At 39.8% G+C, this 10,955-nt stretch overlaps 1 protein-coding gene across 1 annotated transcript in view; it reads right to left on the bottom strand.

Moving 5' to 3' along the window:
- Positions 1-9,923, bottom strand: part of ATF1 (activating transcription factor 1) — an 81,964-nt gene extending 72,041 nt beyond the window's left edge. Inside the window, exon 1 of the mRNA XM_006870047.1 lies at positions 9,831-9,923. Coding sequence (XP_006870109.1) covers positions 9,831-9,923 — 93 coding nt within the window. The remainder of the gene's footprint in view (positions 1-9,830) is intronic.
- Between the last annotated feature and the right edge of the window lie 1,032 nt (positions 9,924-10,955).

Raw genomic sequence — 10,955 nt, forward strand, 5'->3', positions numbered from 1 at the left:
TTACTACAAGAACAAGCAAGTTGCTTGCCCAGGAAACATCAAGGCAAGTGGTCGGGTCCCCTCAGTGCAAACCCCCTTCCAAAACTAAGACCCAATGGGAATACATGCTCTGACAGGTGACCATGCTCCTCACCAATAAGGGGAAGTGAGGGAAAAACAGCAATGAAGCGGCAAGCTAAGCCCTACAATATTCAATAGACTTCTGTGAACTCGGGTGAAGACCTGGGGACTCTTGGGCCCAGAGTCAGTGACATAGACAGAGAACTAGAGTGGAGAGCTGATAAGAAGAGAGGGCATATGCACACCCACACTTGCAGATAATATTCACCTGACCTGGCTTCAATGACTGGATGATCAGAGCTCAACCAGAAGAATAAAGAAGAGGAAAAAAAAAGAGTAATCTGATACAATTTGATGAACTTGACCTACACCTATGGAAGCAGTAGCTCAAAAGAGGGAACAAATCCTTACAGCAAGAATCATTCCCACCCCTTCCACACACAGAGTAGACAGGGATGGGCAACTTGGACATTGGCTACCCAAAATGGGGGAGGGGGGACTTCAAAGGCAAGAAGTGACTGGCTTACAAGCTTTCAAGAAGGAACCTAAAGCCAGAGGGCCTGGAGGAAGGTAGAATCTCCAGTGAGTAGTATTCAATCTGTCTAGGCAGGGCTGATTAAATGAAATGCAGATGGGTCTCTTGTGATACAGTAGTGAGTAATTGTTATCAGGACTGATGGTGAGGGTCGGAAATGTAAAGGTAGACGTTTTATAGCAAGGAGGGGAGTGATTAACTTTTCAGTCTAGGTATGGAGGTCCCTAGGACCATCAATGGAGAAGAGCAGAGAGCGGGACCCTACCCAGAGAAGCAGTGATGCCTGAGATGGAGGCAGAGACGATGACATGGAGCGATGGAGCAGCTGGGGACTTTAGCTCCAGAGAGGGAGAGGGACTGTGTGCTGAAGACCGGGGGAGGAGGGGCGTGTTAGGGGACAGGCTTGCAGGGTTTACCCTTTGGTTGGATGATGATGCATGGAGGGGATTGTAACCATGGCAATGAGACAATATACGATAGAATGAATGTAAAACTAATGTTTCTCCCATGTAAACTATCACATAATTCACAATAAAACATTTTTAAATAAATAAATAAACTGTTCAAGAGCAAAGATGTCAGTATGAGGACTAAGGTGTCCTTACCCAAACCATGGTATTTTCAGTCACCTCAAATGCATGTGAAAGTTGGACAATAAATAAGGAATATCATAGAAGAATCGATGTATTTGAATTATGGAAAGTACCATGGATAACCAGAAAAACAAACAAACCGTCTTGGAAGAAGGACAGCTAGAATGCTTCTTAGAAACAAGAATGATGATGAGACTTTGTCCCTCATATTTTAAACATTATCAGGAGGGACCAGTTCCTCGAAAAGGACATCATGCTTGGTAAAGTGGATGGTCAGCGAAAAAGAGGAAGACTTCCAACGAGATGGATTAACAAATCAGCAACAACAATGTGTTGAAACATAAGAATTGTGAGGATGGTGCAAGGCAAGATATTGTTTTGTTCAATTGTAACTAGAGTTGCTGTTAGTTGGAAGTGACTCGACAGCATCTAACAAGAGAAATATATGAGTTCAGAAAGGTCTCTAGACACAGATCAATAACGATAAATCAGCTGCATTTCTATATATAACAATGAACGAATGAAATCTAAACATTATCATTTATAATACCATTTGTAATTAAACTAAACCCACTGCCATCACACTGACTCTGAGGTTGTAATTCTTTATGTGAACAGGAAGCCTCATCTTTCTCCCGAGTAGCAGTTGGTAGATTTGAACTATCAACTTTGTGGTCAACAGTCCAATGAGTATCCTACATACAGCACTACCAGAAATCTTAAAGACCTTGTTCCCACCTGGTTTCAAACCAGGTACCTTTCAAATATAAGGCAAATGTGCTAACCACTTCACTACAAAAACTGCTCCGAGCAAAATTATATACTTAGGTATAAATATAGTAAAATATGTACAGGATCTGTATGTTGAAAGCTATAAAATATTATGGAAGGAAATCAAAGAAGACTTCAACAGTTGAGCATATTTAACTGTATTCACAGATGAGAATATTAAGCATAGTAAAGATGTAAAATCTCCCCGTATTTATAAGTTTAATAACGTTTCTATCAAAATTCCAGTAGGGTTTTTGTAGCTATTTGCCTATTGTATCAAGTTGATTCAGACTCAAAACAACCCTGTAGGACACAGTAGAACTGTTCCATAGGATTTCCAGACTGCAATCTTTACAGAAGCAGACTGTCATGTCCTTCTCCCACAGAATGGCTGGTGGGTTTGAACTGACAACCTTTTGGTTAACAGCCAAGTGCTTCACCACTGTGATAGCAGGGATCCTTTTTGTAGAAAGACAAACTTATTCCGAAATTTATATGGAAAGAGGAAGGTCCTGAAACAGTCAAGACAAATACAAAAAATAAAAATGAGAGGAATCATGGTTACCGAGGTTAAAGTTTACAATATACTAAGGTTTACAGTAATTGAGACAGTGTGGTACTGACAGAGGGAATCACAACAGAGATCAATGGAAAAGAATAGAGAACCTACAAATAGATTTACAAATATATCCAAATGATTATGACAAAAGTGCAAAAGCACACCAATGAAGAAGTAGTAGCCATTTGAACAAATGGAGTTGAAGCAATTGGATATATCAGTAGGTTAAAAAAAAAAAAAAAAAGAACTTTGATCCTTAAATGTAAAACTATAAAACTTTCAGGAGAAAATCTTTAGAGTTTAGGACTAGATGACAAGTTCTTAGACTTGATACCAATAGCTTGAGCCATAAAAGGAACAACTGATAGATTGTTGTTGTTGTTGTTGTTAAGTGCTGTAGAGTCGGTTCCGACTCATAGCAACCCTGCACAGGGTTTCCGAGGCTGTAAATCTTTACGGGAGCAGAACGCCTCATCTTTCTCTCGCGGAACCGCTGGTAGTTTCAAACTGCTGACCTTACGATTCACAGCCCAATTCGTAACCACTACGCTACCAGAGCTCCTTTTTAGGAGAAAATCTTTAGAGTTTAGGACTAGATGAGAAGTTCTTAGACTTGATACCAATAGCTTGAGCCATAAAAGGAACAACTGATAGATTACACCTCATCAAAATTAAAAACTTTTGCTCTGTCAAAGACCATTAAATGAATAAAAAGAAAAATTACTCCCAACTCACCCATGCCATTCATGTTGGAAACATTCTGATAAATTCACCTAGATTTCTAAATCATACTGTAGGAGTAACTTTCCTTTACCAAAACACACAATCCAGAATATCCAGGAACTGGCATCAGTTGAGAATCTGAGTAGGAAAGGATGACCAAAAGCATGGGTACACTCACATAATCACAGCCTACCACTGAAAAACCTTGGATTACGTTCTCATGGCCAAATGATGAACGGAATGATGGTCAATCTGTTTTAAAATTACTTTTGGAGCCAAGTTAATTTTTTTAACTTCTCCAACTTTCCTTACTTATCTTCATCCTCTACTAACAGGCCAGAAAACACAGTGGTGATTACAGAATTTGGTGTTGTAGGAGACATTGTGACTGCTTCTCAATTACTTACCCAGCTGCTGGAGGAACTGATTTATTAGGCCTCTCCAGAATTGCCTACACTGATAAAGTGCACATCATACCCAGAGCCTTCCTGGGGCAGTCAGCATCCAAGACTTAAACATAATTTAATAAAAAGCCTGACTGGCCCCTTACCCTAATTCTAAAGAGTTATCTCAACTTCACAGCTCCCAAGGGGGTTGGCTGAGGCCTTCATGGAGACTGAATCATAGCCTAATTTCTCCTTCTGCCCAACCCTGCTTCCTTCTCTTCCTTTCCCTTCCACAGGTGATCACAAGTGTAGTTTTTAATAAACTTCCTACATGTTACTACACTTCTTAGTCTACTTCCTGGGAAATCCAAGCTGTAACAGAAAACTGCTAGGATGCAAATCACCTGTACTATTACTAGTTGTGTGACTTCTAAAATGGTGATTATTAAAAACTCAACAGATTGATAGGAGATTTGAAGCTATTAAAACATATAAAATGTTTACAACTGCACGTGGCACATAGTGAACTAACTAAAAGTTAGTTTCCAAAAAAAAAAATTACCGCTGGTTTTTGTTATTACCATGCAAACCTGGTTGAAATAAACAAATGTTTCTGTAATAGGAGAATTACTGAAAGTTATGAACTGAAAAAGACCCTAGAGATCAAGATCATCAAGTCTAATGCCCTTCATTTCCAACTGATGAACATCAATTCTAAGGAAGTTAAGTGACTTAATCTGTGGTCCAGAGTCAATAAATCTAACAAAGTCAAGATTAAAAACTAGGTTCTCTGACTACATTCATTGTTTTCTCCACTAAGCAAGGCTGCCTGAATTTCACTCTACAAACTCTCTGTAATGAAATGAAATTCAGTAAGTATTAAGTACTTCTTGCCCTAATCAAAACTTGACTCTCAGAGAAACACAGCCTCCTCAGCTCTACCCTGTACCCCTCATACCATGAGTCAACACACAGGATGTGTTTTCTTCGTTCCCTGTTATTGCTTGCACACCACTGTTTTTTCAAAGTCATCCCCCAAAAACTCCCAACTCATAGCATATTCTTTGTTGCAACCATTTTATAATACCTGGTTTGTAAAACAAGGCCCTTCATTTCTTTAAGAACTTAGCACCCAGATGACTTTATTCTCTCCAATACTGCTCCTGATCAAATTTGTGGCGATTTTCTGCTTTAGAAAAAGCACAGACAACCAGAAAGAAATTCAACAAAGACACAGGAATTAAACGTCAGTCAACTTGACCTCACAGAGCACTCAACTCAATGACAGCACAATGCACATTTTTTTTCCAGTGCAAATGGAACATTCTCCAGAAGAGACCATATGTTAGGTCACATCAATAAATTCAAAAACATCAAAATACTACAAACCATCTTCTCATATCACAATGCTAGAAAATTAGCAATAGGAAGATCAAGGAAACAAAATTAAATACATGGATAACTGTTGTTTTTGTTAAGTCAGCCCTAATGCTTAGCGACCCTGTATAGGGTTTCCAAAGAGCGGCTGGTTAGCCTGAACCTCTGACCTTGAAGTTCAAACTGACTTTGCGGTCCAGCACATTAACCCACAGCATCACACCAAAACTCTACTGGGTAACAGAACAAATAAGAATTAAACTAAAAAATTTCTTGAAGCAAATGAGAAAGGAAACACAACATACCAAAACCTTTGGGAAACAGCAAAAGCAGTGCTTAGAGTACAATTTATAGAAAGCCCATACATCCAAAAAGAAGAAAGAACCAAAATTAACACATTAACAACAACATCTCCAAAAATTAGAAAAAGACCAGCAAAGTAAGCCCACAGTCACCAGAAGAAAAAAATGAAGACTAGAATAGAAACAAATGAACTAGAAAACAGAAAATCAACAGGAAGAATAAATAATACAAGAAGTTAGTTCTTTGAAAAGCTTAATGAAATTGACAAATCATTTGTAAATACAACCAAAGAGGGGAGACGATTCAAATAACACATATAAGAAACAATATGGGTGACATCATAATAGAACCAATGGAAATAAAAAGGGTAATAACAGAATACTATGAAGAGTTGTACTCCAATAAATTTGAAAATAAATTTGAAAAAAACAGAAAATAACAAATTCTGAGGAGGGTGTAGAGAGACTGGGACCCTTCTACATTGCTGGTTGTTGTTATTAAGTGTTGTCAAGTTATCCATAGTGACCCTGTATAGGGTTTCCAAGGAGCAGCTGGTGGAGTCTGAACCACCAATCTTGCAGTTCAAACTGACCTTGAGATCCAGAGCATTATCCTGCAGCGCCACATTGCTAGTGGGACTGGAAACTGGTTCAACCACTCTGGAAAATGGTATGGCGGTTCCTCAGAAAGTTGGAACTAGAAATACCTTACAACCCTGCAATCCCTCTACTTGGTATATATCCACAAGAAATACGAGCCAGGACATGAACAGATCCATGCACACCAATGTTCATTGCAGCATTATTCACAATAACACAAAGATGGAGACAGCCTAAGTGCCCATCAATGGACGAATGAATAAACACAGTTTGGTACATATACACAATGGAATACTATGCAACCATGAAGAATAATGACGAATCTGCAAAGCACCTGATAACATGGATGAACCTTGAAGGCATTATGCTGAGTAAAATTAGTCAATCACAAAAGGACAAATATTGTATGAGACCACTATTGTAATACCTAAAGAAAGGGTTTCCAGGCTAAAAGAAACATTCTTTGATGGTTACAGGAGGCTGAGGGTGGGGGTAATACACTGGCTACAGAGTAGGCACAGGTTAGCTCGGGTGATGGGAGAACAATATACAATATACAAGAAGAAGGGTGAGGGCAATATATAAGCGGAGGGTTGCAGATGAATAATGAAGATAGGTGAAAACACAGGGAGGTATGCACGGGCTATAAGGAATATATGTAAATAGTGATATATACACAACCTTGGAACAACAGTGCTCTGTGAGTAGATACATGGATTAAGACATAGGCTGAGAAAGTAAGGGAGGAAGAGTGGGATATATATCAGAGGTTGAGTCAAAAATTATACACACTCCAGTTATACTAAAAAATCTGTCCATGTCCATTGCTGATGACAACACTGAATGTGCAGTGAAATGATTCTGTCAAATAGACAAGTTACAGTAGTTTATGTGGCAAATCATTTGGAAATCAGCCATGACCCTGGTATAAAATAATCCATGACTTAGGTTTTGAAAAGTCTGTGTAAGATAGGTACCAAAACAACTAACTGCAGAGCATAAACAGAAGCATTTGGACATCCACAAACAAAATTTGGACTAATACTCAAAGGAAAGTATAAGTTTTAAAAAATCATTAGTGGTGATGAGACATGGATTCATCACTATGAGCCTGAGAGTAAATAAAAGAGTATGAAATGGAAATATCCTCAATCACCAACCAAAAATGGTCCAAAGTCAACCATCAGTTGGAAAATTGACGCTTACCGTTTTCTGGGATTCTCAAGGGCCATTCTGGAATACTATCAGGAAAAAAATTCAACAATCAACAGTGCTCATTACAGTGAGCTGCTCACTGCAAAGCTGAAGCCTAAACTACTAATTAAATGCAGAGGACTGCTATCCAAGGGCATTGTGATCTTGCATTACAATGCACGTCCACACATCTCTGCCAATACTGTTGATACTCTGCAAAATCTTCATTTTGAGTTGTTAAAGCATCCTCCTGATAGCCCTATCTAGCTCCTTCGGACTTTTACCTGTTGGTTCCCTAAAAGCAACCCTTCTATGATGAAGGTTCACCTCTGATAAAGAAGTAAAGATAGCAGTACATTCATGGGTCACAGTTCAGCCTAAAACATTTTTTAATAAGGGAATGCAAAAAGTTGTTGACAGATGGGCAAAGTGTATTGAAAAGCAAAAAGATTAGGTCGAAAAATGATGTATTTCTCTTTTCTAAAAGTTGATTAAAATAAGTTTTACAACCAGAGTGGGGATAATTTTTGACTGCCCTTATATATTTATATATCCCACAAATACGTTAGAGTTTTAAAAAGAAAAAAAAAAATTGTGATTATTTTAATAGCCAACATCCAATATCCTTCTACTGCTTGTGCCTGTTTTTGTTTTCCCAGAGCTCCTATCCTACAAAGTTTAGTATTTCACCCTCCTCAGTCATACCTTACAGGACTTCTCAATAGGCACTGTGGGCAAGACAATCCTTCCCTGTACAGGAATATCCTGTTCAATGCAAGGTATTCCATACCTCTAGTCCCTACCCCTTAAATGCCAGTGGCACCCTGCTCCCTACCCACATACATACACAAGGAGGCTTCAAAAAGTTCATGGAAAAATTTTTGACTACAGTCATTCAACTAAACCACACTTCTGGTTACTCATCTACTTCAAGTCTGTAACCTGCATGCAAGTACCTAAATGTGGCTGGAGAAAAACACACACAATGAAACTTCATAGTCTCATTTTAAATTCATAATCAGTAATGATTAGTGCTGTCCAGCAATCCTACTACATATCCTTAGTCCATTGCTTTTCCCCACTCTCCCAGAAGACTAATTGATACTTTCCTTCCTCTCTACAGTCTCAAGTATTTTATTTCACTGAAAAACAAAGAATTTATCAGAAAATAATTTTTATTGTATGTCATTCACAATCTACTTACCTACCTTTTCTCTTATTATGAATGACCTAGTCCCTGGGTGGCACAAACAGTTAACTAATTCAACTACTAGCCAAAAGGCTGGCACTTTGAACAAACCCAGAGGAGCCTCAAAAGACAGGCCTGGCAACCTGTTTCTGAAAGGTCACAGCCTTGAAAACCCTATGGAGCAGTTCCACTCTGCACACATGAGATCCCTGTAGGGTGACAGCAACATGCTGGTAATTAACAACAAACACTTGAGCTCACAGAAGGTCAATTTCTCCACTTGTAATATTCCCCCCTCTCCTCATTCCCTCCACATCTCATTCCCCCTTCTCCTCAAGGACATCATCCTAGTGAATTCTCCTTTTTCTCCTACATCATCAAATTTCCCCCTCTATTGTACCATGCCAATCCCTCCCATGTTAAAAAAATAAAACTTTTAAGACCCATATTTCCTCCAGCAACTTCATTTCTCAGCTTCCATTTACATAAAACTCCTCAAAGGGGTTGTTTACTCATTTTGTCCTTTGAGTGTGTATGCTTATTTCCCCTCCTCTCTTCCAATGTTCTCAGGAATCAAATTAGAATTTTACTCTCACTGAAACAGTTCTTGCCAAGGTTGTCAATGAATTCCATGCTGCCAAATATAAGTTAATTTTCACACTTCATCTTACTTGATCTATCAGTTGACCATTACTGCATTCTTAATTTTTAAGATTCCCCTTTCTCTTGATATCCTTCCTACTTCACTGATTACCCTTTCTCAGCCTTCCTTGCTAATTCCTCATCTTCCCAAATTCCAAATGTTAGAAAGTCCCAGAGTCAAATTCACTGACCTGGAATCTGACTACAGAGTACTGGTGTGGTGCTGTGGGTTAACACACTGGACTGCAAGGTTGGTTTGAACTGCAAGGTCAGTTCAAGCACATCAGCCGCTCCTCAGAAACCCTACACAGGGTCACTATTGAGTCGGAAATGACTCCACAGCAATTCACAACAATCTGACTCTACTCACCACCCCTCCGTATGCTCCTCCCGCCAATAATCTCATCTCATTCCATGACTCTGTTTGTTGTTGTTAGGTGTCAGTACTGACCCATAGCGACCTTATGCACAGCAGAACGAAATACTGCCCAATCCTGGGCCAATCTCACTACTGTTGACAAGCTTGAGTCCATCGATGTCACCACTTGGCCAATCCATCTCGTTGGGGGTCTTCCTCTTTTTCTCTGACCCTCCACCACAAGGTCAGCAGTTCAAACCCACCAGCTGCTCCTTGGAAACTCTATACAAGGTTGCTATGAGTTGAAATGACCCCATGGCACTTAAAAGTCAACAAATATACTTTACATAAGAGAAAATAAAGCCAAGTGATCTTGACAGTATATTTAAATCAAATCCACCTTTCTTCCTTATATTTTAACATTTTACGATCTTTTTAGCTTGGTTCTCTACTGAAACATTAATAATGAAAGATCTGAAACATTAATCTGCAAGAAGATGATTCTTAACTGGCTCAGTATTATGGCTGGCTCCTTCTTTACCTGTTGAGTAATATGAGAGATGTGAGCTCCCTGAACTGCTGAACTGGACTGAGGTGCTGTCTCTGAGGTGTTACTCTTGTGGGAATCTTCCATACTATAAGAAAAATCAAAAGATAGATGGTTAAAAGCTGCTTTCTAACTTCATTTTCAAGACAATCTAAGAGGAAAGGGTGTCTGGCAAGATGGAAGACTAGGTATATGCACTACACAGACCCTCTATAACAAAGATACGAGAGAGAAAGTAAAAGACAAGGGTGAAAATTCTGGCACCCTGAACTTCAAAGAAAGGTTAGAAAGGTGGATGGAGTGCTTGCTAGGAGGAGAGAACAAGCAGGGACAGCGAAAGGGGTGGCCAGATGCAGCTCGACCACTTTGTGAGCAGCTCCAGCAGCAGGAGGCCTGGCAGAGCATACACATGTAGGCAACAGAAGTGTGGCCAGCTCCCACCCTCATCTACCCCGGTGACCAGAAGTGTGGCCAGCTCCCACCCTCATCTACCCCCAGCACAGACACTGCTCTCCAGGATTTCAGAGCCACAAGGTTGGGAGCTACACCAGTGTGAGGTGGAAACCAGCTGCTCCACTTTGGTGTGCCACTTCGGTGCCTGGATTCAGGTGGGCTCAGCTCTACAGATCCATCAGACCAGCATTAAACCAGTCACGCTGCCCCCCAGCTTTCCTGTGGTCCTAACAGACACTAAAACCAGCTCCATCAAGGCCCTCCATGAACTAATTCTGGATTGAGTGCCCTGAACACAGGCCAATAGGAATTCTATCTAGGATCAGGAACTCTGCTGTCACATCCCTTCCAAAACCACCTGATGAGCTTGAGTGGCAGGAACCCCCCCAGAGATCTTTCCCCACAAGGTCCATCTAACTGCTCTGTTTGTTTTTACAAACATGACAACCTCACAATGCCCTAGAAACAACAAACAATATTAGCTCACACAAAGAAACAAGAGAGAATGGGTCAAACAAATGACAAAGATGCAGAGCCAGAAAATGTTTCTGAGGAAGAACAGGTAATAGAACTAACTGAAAAAGAATACAAAGAATGATAATTAGGTACCTTCAAAGGATTGATAGAAAGATCCAGGAAAGGAAGGAAGAGCACAATAAAAACTTT

This window comes from Chrysochloris asiatica, unplaced genomic scaffold (assembly GCF_000296735.1).
Source record: "Chrysochloris asiatica unplaced genomic scaffold, ChrAsi1.0 scaffold00138, whole genome shotgun sequence".
NCBI classification, from domain to species: Eukaryota; Metazoa; Chordata; class Mammalia; order Afrosoricida; family Chrysochloridae; genus Chrysochloris; species Chrysochloris asiatica.